The following is a 13,206-nucleotide window of genomic DNA, read 5'->3' as shown; positions in this document are numbered from 1 at the left end:
CATTGTATAGGTCTCCAGCTCTGGGAGGATGTGGGTCAGGTTCTAACACAGTGTCTCTGACTAGACTCCTGTCTGGTTTTTCTCTTTATTTTCCTCCTTATCTTGCTTGTCTAGCCAAAGAGATTCAGCTGATGCACAGGGCTCCTGTTGTGGGTATACTTGTCTTGGACGGACGCAGCATTCCCCTCCCAGAACCTCTAGAAGTAGCACATGACCTTTCTAAGAGTCCTGATATGCAAGGCAGCCATCAACTGTTGGTAGTGTCTGAAGAGCAATTTAAGGTAAGTATCACCCAGGAGGTGCATATGAACTGCATAAAATCTGCTAAAGCAAGTGCTCAGTGGAAAGATAACTCTTGGGAGTGCTTATTCTCCTGTACCTGAATGACACCTATGGGGCAGTATTTCTGTCTGGTACAGTCCATAAATGAGGTGTGTGCCGACAAATTGGGTATTCAGCATAGTAGTGCACATGCTGAACATAGAAATTTTATTCCTCTATTACGTTACACTCTTTAGACAAGATTGCTTCTGCTTTTGTTGTGGTTAGTACAGAAGCAGGAATTGGTTGGCATTTCGATGAAGCAGCTAAGAAGCTTCATGTTTTGCACACTAACTAGTCAGCATAAAAGAGAAGACTTGAAGTAGCTTGCTGTAGGTTGGCCTTGGCTTTTTAATGTGGAAGAGCATACAGTTAGTGTAAACCCTGTTCTCTTTCTGTAATAATTTGTAGCCAAATGTGGAGGGGTTTTGAAAGAACTATGGGAGAAATGCAGTTTGCAGCCTGAAGGGTGAAACTGTTTGATGTCAGAACAGAAACAGATTCTAACACTGACTCTGTGGCTGATTACTTGTCCATGAGCAGGGAGCCAGGGTGACTCAGATTACACCTGTGTGTACACACTGTGAATGAAAACATTGTTAAAGGAGGGAGCAGCAGATGTCCTGGGGTGCAGCTGCTCCCATTGTGCAGGAAAGAGATGTCAGTGTCTTGTTTCTATTGACAGGTGTTCACGTTACCCAAAGTTAGCTCCAAACTGAAGCTCAAGCTGACGGCCCTGGAAGGCTGTAGGGTACGAAAGGTGACGGTTGCAAACTTTGGCAGCTGCAAGACTGACGATTACAGTGAAAATGACCTGGCTGTCCTAACTAATCTAGGAGACATTCAGATCATCTCACTGCCCTTCCTCAAGTTACAGATCCGCTACCCTTGCATCCGCAAAGAGGATGTGAGCGGCATTGCATCCTGCGTCTTCACTAAATATGGCCAAGGTAAGTAAGGTGTGCTTCTCCCAAATCGTCTACCTCTGTGTTTGAGACAATAGAAAAGGGATTATAGGGCTTAGTGTTAAAACTGGCTGTGTATACATGTGAATATTACGTAAATATGTCCATTATAGGTTTCTGGCCAGTAGCTGTTGCCAACAGGTACTGACATGTGAATTAGCAGAAGTAAATTTATTCTAGTTTATTCTATCGTTACTAATAGAATACAGTGGTTTTCAGCTAACAGGTTGGATGTGCCCCATAGGTGGCTTCTATCTGGCCACCCTCCTCTTGTCTGGAGTCAACAGAATGGCTCTCTAAGCAGCAGGCACTGAGGAAAAATGGCTGCATTGTGCCTCCTATACATGCCTGTGCTCAACAATCAAACTGCAAAACTGAGATTCAACATCCTGTGGTTGTTGAAGGTGGACGGCTGTTTTGCAGTTCAGTTTTTATGTCTTGCTGTGTTGCTTTTCGTAAGTGTCAGCGCAGGACAATACAATTATCTTTCAGCATAATCCTAAATTGTCCAGTCTCTAGGCTAACCAATCCTTGGGAAACTGGGGAAATATATTCCTCAGTGATTCCTCCTCATTTAGATAGGAGGAAATGCAAACCCTTTCTGCTAAACATAGAGGATGCTTAGATCTGTTCTTTTTTGGATCACCTCTAGTTCTGGAACTGTATTCTTGGACTTGAGGGAATTGCTTGTAAATTCCCAATTATCTGTAGGTTTCTATCTGATCTCTCCATCGGAGTTTGAGAGGTTTTCGCTTTCTACCAAATGGTTAGTGGAGCCCCGGTGCATTGTGGACATGCCAGAAGTTACAAGCAACAACCATGTGCACAAGAAATCTGGCATGGAGAATGCAGCAAGAAAATCCAGGTAAAGTGTAAAACTCTTGCACATTGACTGTGTGTTAAGTAGTGATAAAAAAGAAAAGACTTCAAACTCTTACTGACATTCCTAGATGGACTGGCATCAGGAAATGTAACCTTCTCTCTGGTTTTCCTACTTGCAGTACAGCTGGTGGGACAAAATAGTGAAGCATTGGAATTGGTATCCCTAAGCTAGAGTCACAAACTGTAAGCTCTAGCTTGCTTTACTTGTTCCCTAATGATGTGTCTGACTGACACTTGACTCTTGCATGCTCCAGGGGCCATGTGTTAACTGACAAGGCTGAACTGTTGCTCTGTGAAGGGAAATCCAGTGTTCTTCCTCTCAGAACATCACCAAATAATAGTAGATCTGACTCTCATGGACATCCTATAGGAATTTTATTCCAAAAGTTTAGAAATGTCCTCTGGTGCCTGTAGACTTCTGCATCACCAACATGTGATGAAGCCCTTCCTGCATTCTTGCTCAAGCTTTTAGCTAGTGTGCACTGGAGCTTCTTTTAGCTGTCAAGAGTATAGGTGAATTCTCTGCATCCCTGTGCCTCAGAGTCAGTGATTGTTTTCTGCCCCCTTTCCTTTTTTAGGGGACCAGAAAGGAGTTTGGGTGACTATGGAGAAGATGGTAAGCAAAAAGTAATTGTGCTAAATGTAGCGTGGTGATGTGGAAAGCTGAACCATCTTTCCTATTGCTACAGTTGGTATTTTCTGCCTAAGAAAGGGGAAAGTAAGGAGGGACGTGAAGGAAATGTGACCTGCTTGGACACAGTAGTTGCTAGCTCTAAAGTAAGTTGCATGTGGCAAGATTGCCTTGAAAGGATACAACACAGTTTCTGATGGAAGGAAGAGGCTGTGGGAAGAGAAGGTCTGAAATTACAGATGAGATCTTCTGTTAGCCAGACTAATATTGTTGGAAAATACAGTTCAGTATATGAGAGGCTTTAAGGATTAGCTGTGAAGCATTCGGTAAAGTCAAAAGGTACTTAACGGGGGGTGGGGGTGAGGGGATAAATCCAGTCCTTCTGTGAGTTTCCAAAACTGCACATATTTTGTGAAAAGGGGAAAATATTGTTAGGTAAAAGCTTTTTTCCTGCTTTTTTTTTTTTTTTTTTTTTTTTTTTTTTTTTTTTTTTTTTAGAAAGGAAGTCTGGGAGGCTGATGGAACATGCCTTACTCAATGACGAAAGTGAGTGAGATGAAGTCTTCCTACTGACAGGGCAGGTGCCTTTCTGGGTGGGAAAAGAAGAAAGCTGCTGGGCATTTTGTGGATTCCAGTACTCAGTTCCAAGGGATCAGCAATTACACAAGACTGGTAGAAATACTGGGCTTTCATTAATTGGTAGAAGTGAGGGGTTGGACAGATAGTCAGGCCCTCAGGCAGGGGTTGTTCCACATAGCTCCATTCACTGCTGTGATAAGAGAAGGATCTTTACTTTCCAATGGGACCTGTGTAAAATGACAGCTGGAACAGACTGTTCCTTTGGGGCTCTAGTACACTGGGACTGGCAACATTTCCTCTGGCAAATGACTGCTTCAGTCCTTTATGCCAGCCTGTTCAGTAAAAGCCTGGTACTGTTGAAGAGGCAATGATATTCTTAAGTCTGACCTCTGTGTTGTGGGAGGCAAATTTAAAAGCTGTTCAGCAGGGAGGTGGAATGTGGCTAGGCTGCTGCCTGCAAGCAGATCTCCACTGGTTTGGCTCACTACTTTAACCCTCTGCATTCCAGAAGTCCTGAAGGAGATCCAGAGTACTCTGGAGGGAGGCAGAGGGTGAGTATCAACCAACTTCTGTTCCTAATGGGTGGGGTGGCAAGGGAGGGCATTTCTAGTTGAAAGCAGGGGGATGCCCAACATGATGGCAGGGATCCTTGTGCTGGAATCTGGTCATGTGTGTCCCCCACAAACTTCCAAAGGGCAGTAGTAAGAGAGAGGCAAGTTCTCTTTCACATGTTGTCCCTTGACATTTTTTATGAATAATGTTTTGTCTCTTTCTCTCCGAAAAGCAGGAGAGATCACATTCCCACATCCCAAAGGAACAAGACTCTGAGTATTCGCATACAGGTTTCTATTTGTGTCAACCCATACTGATCTAAGGGCAGGCCACATGGGCTTAGTTGGTCGAGGATGGGACTCTGGAGTTGTAATCCTGGCTTGACACTGTCACTTGGACATGTTCAGTATCTCTGCTCCCATTCTGGCTATACATTAGAGCTAAGCTACCACCATGGGTGCGGGGCTTTATCTTGTCTCCCTAGAATACTGATGTTCAGGTGACAGGGGCTACGGAAGTGTAGACAAAGGACTACTGTTTGCAACGGATGCAGGAAGCTTGGTGGGATTGGTAACTGCTGGTGTGTAAGGATAAGTGACTGTCTGACATGCTCTGCTCTGCGCACTTCTTCTGGACACTACCTAATCCTGGTCTTCTGTCAGCAGCTGGGAGTGGATGGGAAGATACTGCATTGCAATGATGAATCTTTTCTTGTGTCATTGCAGGAGCTATGCAGAAAGAAATTTGGCAAGAAGTCCATTAGGACACGGACTAAGTAATGGAGGAGGTAGGTAAGGCTAAAGATATTTCAGGCCTAGTGAAGGAGCCAAAGGAAGCAGGAAGTAGAGTGAAGTTTCTGTATAAAATTCAGCTTATTTAAATGGCTTGTGATAGTGCAGAATTCTGATCTGAATTTTCAGGATGGGAATCTGTTGGCTGAGTGGTGTACTGGCACTGTTCAGCACCTTATGTGCCCCATGAGTGAATATGCTGCATCAGTTTTAAAGGAAGAGATAAAATCCTTTGCAGGCTTCTGTCTAACTCTCAATCTTACCATAAAGCAGGCTGAACAGGTAGCCAGAGCTCATAGCAATAATCTGTTGAGTATATAGACTCGTTAACAGAAGTTGAAAGCTAATGAGAGTTTTCTAAAATGGCTTTTGCATTCTTTTATCCAAAAGCAGATTGACCAGAATTCATCAAGGAGTTTCTGCCTTTGGATTGAGTGCCATAACACTACTGATTGGGCAGACCGTCCCTGGGGAGAAGGCACCGCTGTTTCCGCAGGCTAGTGAGCTGCAACTTGCATGCATATGCGTGCCTGCCTCTGCCTCCCCTTTTAGTGCCTCATTAGAGACATCTCCTCTTGGAGCCCGCCTTGCATTAGGACAAAGTGGATTGCCAGGTCTGATGCACCACAAGCCTCTGAGTACATCTAACTTTTAAATGTTTGCACATTTCTCTTTTCTACTGGGCTGGGTTTTAAATTATAAATGTTGCTGCCTTGGTGCAGGATTTTAATAAACGCACACTGTTACCTCCAACTGGTTTAAAATTATTTTTTGTACAATTTTTTAAAAATCTTATGGGTATTTCAGTTTTAACGGAAACATTTTAGAAATTTACTTTTTAAAAGAAAATATTAAATAATATATGCTAGATTCCTGTGACTGCTGTATGTGGTATCTGAATGAATAATTTTGGGTTTTGTTTGTTTATGGTACTGTTAACTGGCTCTATGGATTTGGGTAGAATCTATTTTTGTAGCCATTCAAATCAGAGGAAAACTAATTGAACTTGATTTTTGTTTCAACACTGCATTGTTCTTTTTTGGAAATAAAACTCTGATTTCCCTTTTGTGATCCTTGTCTGCTCTTCTGTCTATTCTTTCCATCAGCAGCTTCTTTCACATTGGCAACAGACTCATGCCCACTGAAGGTGGAGCTGTCCCTCTCTGAGCTGTGGAGGCAAAGAGCACTCCTGGAGATTTAGTGGCCTTGTTAAGCAAGCAAGGTGGTGGTTTGGAAAAGATGCATGTGGCAAGCAAACTGATTGTATCACTCACCTGCAATCCATATGTTGTGTTGCCAGGAAAGGGCACTGGTTTAGATTATAGTCCCCAGAAGGTCATCTGCTGGCTTGTCCTGAAATAACTTGGGTGATAACACACTGAAGGGAGAAACAGTTGATCTGGCAATACTGCTGTACTAGTCAGCCAACAGATGTTGAATTGAAACTGGTGAAACTCTGTGTAGAGCAGTTCATTACTCTTTAAAATGTTGATTCATTTGTCTCTGATATAACACTGCTTTCTTCTTTTCCAATGAAGAAAAAGAATAGGGTATTCTCCAGTTTCTTTCCTGTAACTTGCTTGCTGCACTATGAGACTCAGTGAGAAAAGAGCTAAATCCTCCCAGACTGGGTGCTGAGCTGTCATCCTTGGCCTGCTTTGGAACCCTCCCCTTGAAAGATCTCTTGTTTCAGGCTCTGTCTTTATCTTCCTGAGCAAGGTGGAGGGATCCTTTCTTTCCTGGGGTACTAGGACGGCACTTCCTATTCTGCAGGAGAATATGGTTGCAGAGTTGCTGTTGCTCAGGTGGTGTTTCAGGCCCCTTCCTTCTAGAAGAATTAGCATCTCCTTTGAGACCCAATTTATTGCTAATGTGGTTTTAGGAAGCCTTTTCTCCTACTCAGCGTGGTCTGACAAATTAGTTTCCATTTCCATATTTCTACTCGTTTCGTTATTTCCTTGTTTCCATTGCTGCAGGATTGAGGCTAACAGAAAGGTGGCCTGCTGTTTTCCACTACTTGTGCCAGACACTGATGCTGCAAATTTACAGGAAGTTACGGTTTAATCAGCAGCTTCTGAGCTGGTGTTATCATGTGCATGTGCATCATCCTGGTGCACCCAGCTGCTTCTTTCTGCTCCTCACAGATGGACTGATTCTAATGCCTTTCCTGAGCATTTCATTTGCTGGCAGGCTTGGGGTAAGTGACAAGGCAGTCATGCTCGGAAAGGGCAGAAGCAATTTGTAACTTCTCCCCATTTTTACCCACATAACTTGAAAAATCAAATCGGTCCTCTGAGAGAGCTATGCTATCATAATTCTTAAAGTGAATTTAGATTTAAAAAAAACAACCCAAACTTTATCCAGGCTTCTTGTTATTTTTCCTGAAACACAAGCCGGACTGTTAATGGGATTGAGTAGTTTAGGACGTGTGCTGCTGATACGTGGCAATTTTTTTCCTAGCAGTGTTTTGAAATATACAGATGAAGGATTCACTGAAGTAAGCTGCTTGGCTTATTGTTGTGAGTAGAGGCATTAAGAATCCTTTTAGAGCTGCCATGCCTAAAATACAGGAAATATAGCAACAGGGAAAAGCAGGGCAAGACTGGAACTTGAGTGTTGTGGAACTCAATTATATTGAGATGAGCACGAGAGGGTGGAAAGGCTTGTGATTTTCAGAACTAGGGTGTATTTTTTGTGCTGTCAGAAAACCACTAACAAGTAAAATCAGTGATGAGATGTTCATGAAGGGTGGAGCCTTCAGTGAATGTCTGTAAGCAGCTTTTGAGTGTAATAGGAAAAAAATCCCTCTGCATCTCTCCCTTTCAGGGATTGCATTCTGAGCCTTGCCATTACCCTTAGTCTGCCCATCAGCTGACAGTAATAATAATGGCCTGTTTCTGATCAGAGGATTCAGCTGCTGCCAGTCTCCTTGAGTTTTGTGCCTACCTCTGCTTTTCACTTGAACTTGTCTGGGATCTGATAGAAGCTTGCTGTCTCCTCTCCAAGAGCTAATGCTTAATGCTTGCAAGCACTGTGAGGGTTCATTGGCCCTTATTAACACTCTTGCTAGTAAGGCTTTGGCAGTGCTCTCCCCTTCTTCTTTATGCAGTCTCATTGGGATCTGGCACTGTAAAGTGCCCCTTTGCTGCAGGAGCTGAGCTGCTGTTAATGCTGGCTGCCAGTGCTTGAAAAAATCCTTTCTTATAGCCATGCTGGCAGCATGTGCCCTAACCCTTGCAGACCTGTTTCTCTGCAGAGGGGAGAGTCTTGGATCACAACTAAAGAACAGCCCGAATTTTCCACATCTAAATACACATCTTAGGTACCTAATATGGGACACTGTTTTATAGTGGCCTGAGTTTTAGGTCAAATGCTTTCTTGTAATGTGAGCTCTTTTATAGGGTTGCATATTTGGTGCCAAAATTCTCTAGTCCTAGAAAAGCTCTGCCTGGGGCTCTTTTTTTTTCTTCTTTTTTTTTTTTTTTTAAAAAAACTTTTTAATAGTAATGCAAGCTTTCCTCAGATGTTTAGCAACTGACTATTTGCTGAATTTGTCTAACAATTCTATTAGAAGAACATAGTTGGAAGGAAAAGTACTTTTCATCTTAGTCATAAGGCCTGAGGCATGTCTGTTAAGCGAGAGAATGAAATTTTTTTACAGCTTAATTGGTCTGTTTCTTAGAATATGGTTTGTATCTATTGCAGCTAGAATAAACACATGCCTGGACTGTAGTCCTAAGCCTGCAAAGCACGTTGCTGCCTATGTAGCCTCATGAACTGGGATGTCTTTAATGAGAGCAGAACTGGGATCTGGTGTTAAATTGGCACAGCTGAAGAATGAGACAGGCTTTAGTAGAAGTTTTCTTCTAACACCCAACAGTCCTCGCTAAGTCACATTATTTGACTTGGTGATCTCTCTCAAGCAAAGGCTAAGGCTGTGTTGCAACCCTAGCTGATTCCCTGAGGTAAGCCAGGTGGAGAGGACCAGTTCCTTCAATACCTGCCACAGGCCCTTGGTCACAGAAAAGTCGATGCCTTTACTAGCAGCCACAAGCCCCAAGTGCTTGGACTATTTCCACGCAGCACATCGACCTCTTCCTCCAACACTATGATGATGGGGTGTTTGATGACTTCCAGATTAGGCACAACTTAAGAGGACCAGCAAAACCCTATGTGAAAAGGCTGCTGTAGTAGCAGGGATAGCCCTCAAGTTCATCCTACTGTTGATTAATTTGTTCCATCTATTGCTTGGGTAGAAATGGTCCCCCTTGAGCAGAGCCCCTTACCAAATACATTGGGGTAATGGTTTATGTTTGAGGAAGGGCCTTTTATACGTACTGTGCCTGTGGAGATGGGTAGACTGAGGTGACCTGGGTTTCTCTGGTGGCAGGTGCAAGATCTACAGTGATAATAGTAAATGATTGCTGGGAAAGGGGATTATTTTCTCCACTTAACTAGTTTACCCTTTAGTTAGTCTTCCCCATGACATGGGAAGTGAAGTGAATGCTTTTCTCAGTGCAAGTGGTCGTTTTGCACTGACTGGCTGTCTGTAGCAGTGAGACTGCATAGGCTTACCTGTCGGGAAAGAGGGCTGAGGCCACAGCTGTGTGTCAGCAGAGAAGTGCAAGTTTCTTCCCTTCTTCTCTGGGTGCTCCACAGCCTCCTGAGAGAGGTGAGTCTTTGCTGCTTTTTATCCTTCCTGTAACTATGGCCTCTGTGTTCCCAGTGTGGGAGGGCTGAACCTGCCTGCTCACAGCAGGTTCGCAGCCCTCTCCTGCTGCTTCGCCTCAGAGCCTTGACAGCCCTGAGGCGCTCGGGTAACGCGCTACGCCTCGAGTGCTGCCCGCCCTCCCCGCGGCTCTGCCGTCTCCTCAAGCCGCCGCGCGCCGCACCCCGCTCTTTCCCGCCCTTTTTCCCGCCGGGCGGAGGCGGCAGAGGGCGCCGCCCGCCGTGGCCGCTCCTGTCGGGGAGCGCGCGCCGGGCCGGCCGTCCCCTCAGGGCAGCTTCCCCGTGCGTGCAGGCTGGCACTGCCGCCTCTCTCGAGGGTACGCCACTAAAAACTCTTGTGATAATGGTGGAACGAGGGCTCCAGGGCAGTCCCAGGAGGCACCTTTGTTCCCCCAAAACATGCTGAAGCATCTGGGTGAGTCCAGCACAGCTGCCACCATTTGAATACCTTCTGAGCACGGTATAGATGTGTAAAATGCTTCACCTTCCTGATACTTTACCCTCAAGCTGGGCAGCAGAGGATCAGCAGTGCTGTTCCTTATACTGCCTTTGCAGCAGCTTCTGCTTTTGCTGCCTAGAACAGGGCTGTGAAAGCTCCAAAGCGATAAAAGTGGGAGATGGGCAAGACAAGTGATCTCTTAAACCACCAGCAGAAAAGGAGACTGCCCTGGTGTTGGCAGTCACTGTGTAAACAAACTCCTTGTTTTCCTTTCACATCTCCTGAAGATGCACTTTTTATGAATGTCGACTGAACTGCGGGGATGGCAGGAGGAGGGTTGCTGGGAGCACAGCAGGGACAGGTGAGCTAAAAGGCTCCTTGCGCTTGTGGCCTGTTTCAGTAGAGGGGAAAGTAGCTAAAAAGATACTTGGATGCGTGGCTGTTACCGCTGCACACCTCTTCCCCAGCTAAATATGTAGAGACTGCTCCTTTCTACCTCTTTGTGGCATGGCTTTTTTGTCTCGAGCTGGGTTATATTTTAAAATGGCTTTTGGTGAGGGGCCTCTCGTTAAGATGTGTGGTCCTGAACACTTGCTGACAGCAGTCAGGGAGTCACCCTGGGTAGGAAGGACCTGTACCTCCATGGGCAGAGCCCAGCCTGTCACTGACTCTTCCCCTTCAGAAGATACGGATCTCGTCTTCCTGTATGCTCCTGTGGCAAATGAGTCTGTACATTATGTGCTTATTCCTAAAGAGACTCTGAATGTTGTTCATTTGTTTAAAGTCAATGTTCTGTTCTCTGCTTTTACTTGGGGCAGGGACTTCAAGAAATGAAGCTTGAATTCTGCTCACGCTTTCCGTCCTTAAAGGGAACTTTGCTTTATCAGATTGCTAGGCTGAGCTCTTAAAAACAAACAAAAAAAAAATCAAAACAAGAAATCTGCTACACAAGGACATCACTGAGCTGCTGAACACAACCCCAAAGTCAGATGTTACAGCTCAGTTCCTGATGGAGGTAAGATTCCAAGGAAGCAGAGAATATGGCAGGTTCAAGTAAAGACTTGGTGTTATTTTAGGAGAACCCACTAGCTTAGGCAGTATAATTGATTTGAAAGTGGTTTAAGCTATTGCTGAGGGATCTTTATTCCAAATGGCAAAGTCTGAAGATTATTGGATTTGGAAGAATGTCTGTCATGCTAATCACAGGATTGGAATTTGGGAGAGGTATTCTTAAAGGGTGTGATCATTCTACAGACAAATACATCCTCCTATCTTTATTCTGACACAGATAAGACCAGAGATGAAATGTAGGCTTGTGACCAAAGGAGGTATGGTAGCTCTTAATTGGTTTGATGGCCTGTGATGATGTCACTGCGGTTGTCTAAAAAGAAAGTGGATTTGTTCACCCAGTGTGGAAGAGCCAATTGACACAGTATTGAGGTATTTATTAATTACAACACAAAGCTGGGGGTTAGGTGATATTTCACAAAGCAAATCCAAAAAAGAACAAGAATAATATTTATACAGTCTAGTTATACCTATGTATTTTCCAAACTCTCCCTAAAAGATACTATAGGTATTTAGTTCTGCACAGTGGGTTTCTGTTGGTCTATACATCTGTATACAGCGTCAATTTCAAGTTACAGTGTATTTTTAATTTACCACACATGTGTGAGGGAGGCGGGGAGTGAGTATTTTAGTACTGAATTCAGTTGTGATCTCCCCCTGCTGCATTTACCTTTCCCTTAGTTACAGTCTCATCCTGATGACTTCTTGTCTTTGTTGCAATTAACTGGCTGTTGGCACCTTCTGGGGTAGGATGTTCCCCTTATCAAGCTGGTAGTTCTTCTTCAAGGTCACAGTCACTAATATAAAGTTACAGATATATGATTACTTAACTTCACTAGAAATGAACCATGTCATGTTGACAACAATAATATAATGGGAATTGAATGCATAGCTAGACATCACTGTGACAATTTGCTCACAGTTCTGACCTGATGATATTTGCCTGTACTTTGATTATAGGAAGAAATTCTGAATGCCAATAAACAGTAATGAGGTTTAAAAAAAAATCCACGTCAAGGAAATTCTGTTCTGTCAAGCCCACGAGGCATAATTTCTACTATAGAATTAACCCTTAAAAAAAACGGGTTTAATTTGATACCTAGTTAACTTGCTGAAGATTCTACAGCAGTTAGCAATGTTTCAGTCCTAAGGGCTCCAAAATCACAGACAGAAGGCTTTACTAAAAGCAGTCTGAGAGTTCAGGCACTGTGACTTTTGCTGTGCAGCATTCAGGGTCCATCCTTAAAAAGTCTTGTTTTGACTATGGTAAGTGGGACATAAGAACTTCAAAGTGAAATGATATCATGTCACCTGTTTGAAGTGCGTTGCCATTTCAAAGACTGTAACCTTGAGCTGGATGGAAGCCACTCCTAGTCTGTTTCTACTCTGTTTAATGTCATCACATAGGCAGAGAGATTCCTCCTTGCTGTTCTCTGTGCCCATTCAACTGTTACTTAGATGTTTGTTTGTTAAACCATTAGAAAACCTTGAGGGCAAGATCTTCATCTAGCAATTTTTTTTTCAGTGCACAAGAAAAAATGCTGATTTCTCAGTAAGCTCTCATCCCAGCCATAAATGAATGTATCAGAGCTCCATGTGCCCGATTAGTTAATAAGATGGGAGGCAGGTACCATTAACACTGATAGATTTTCTTTGATGGGAAGCAGCAGGTAGTAGCTGTGATCTTTGTTTTGTAAGACTGAACAGACTTGGTTCAGCAGGTTGACTTGCTCACTGATGTGCTTGTCTTAGGACTGCTTATGCACAGAAAGGGAACTTTCCATTAGAATGTACACTGCATGAAAGTGACTCAAATTCTATAAACCATTTCCTTGTTAAAGTGATATCTGTTGAGAGGTATTTATTACTTATGAGGATATCTCCTGTGCATAGGGAGACATGAAACCTCTCGTAAAATGAATAGGGATCTAGCTACAGAAGATTAAGGGAATTAAATATCTGCAGTGGAATGGAGCACAAGATACCAACAGGCTTGTTAATATTAAATGGAAGAATATGTTCATCATTCTATAAAATAAATGGAAAGTTTTGGAGGCAATGCCCTTGAGGAGCGTCTTTGAGTGTGTCTTCTAATGCCTAGCTAGGCAAACAGCTCCCAGTTTGTCCCAGATCTTTGGTAGCAAAGCATAATAAGAGTACCTGTGCTTGCAAAACTGTAAAGACAATATAACAGAGCACAAAAAGGATGAGTGGCCCAATATCACACTACAGTTTCTGTTGTTGCACTAT

General features: G+C 43.6%; 1 protein-coding gene across 7 annotated transcripts in view; it reads left to right on the top strand.

Annotated features, from left to right (window-relative positions):
- Positions 1–5,792, top strand: part of LLGL2 (LLGL scribble cell polarity complex component 2) — a 37,517-nt gene extending 31,725 nt beyond the window's left edge. For 6 of the 7 annotated variants that reach the window (XM_040581611.1, XM_040581593.1, XM_040581598.1 and 3 more), the window contains exons 19-26: positions 115–281; positions 1,007–1,271; positions 1,998–2,151; positions 2,747–2,784; positions 3,298–3,345; positions 3,887–3,929; positions 4,656–4,717; positions 5,112–5,792. In XM_040581611.1, the coding sequence (XP_040437545.1) occupies positions 115–281; positions 1,007–1,271; positions 1,998–2,151; positions 2,747–2,784; positions 3,298–3,345; positions 3,887–3,929; positions 4,656–4,717; positions 5,112–5,119 (785 nt within the window). In that variant the 3' untranslated portion in view covers positions 5,120–5,792. The remainder of the gene's footprint in view (positions 1–114; positions 282–1,006; positions 1,272–1,997; positions 2,152–2,746; positions 2,785–3,297; positions 3,346–3,886; positions 3,930–4,655; positions 4,718–5,111) is intronic. The other variant, XM_040581577.1, reaches the window with a different exon arrangement.
- Positions 5,793–13,206: the final 7,414 nt, after the last annotated feature.

This window comes from Falco naumanni, chromosome 1 (genome assembly GCF_017639655.2).
Source record: "Falco naumanni isolate bFalNau1 chromosome 1, bFalNau1.pat, whole genome shotgun sequence".
Taxonomy (NCBI): domain Eukaryota; kingdom Metazoa; phylum Chordata; class Aves; order Falconiformes; family Falconidae; genus Falco; species Falco naumanni.
The sequence above is the reverse complement of the archived record's forward strand: the minus strand, read 5'-3'. Positions and strand labels throughout refer to the sequence as shown.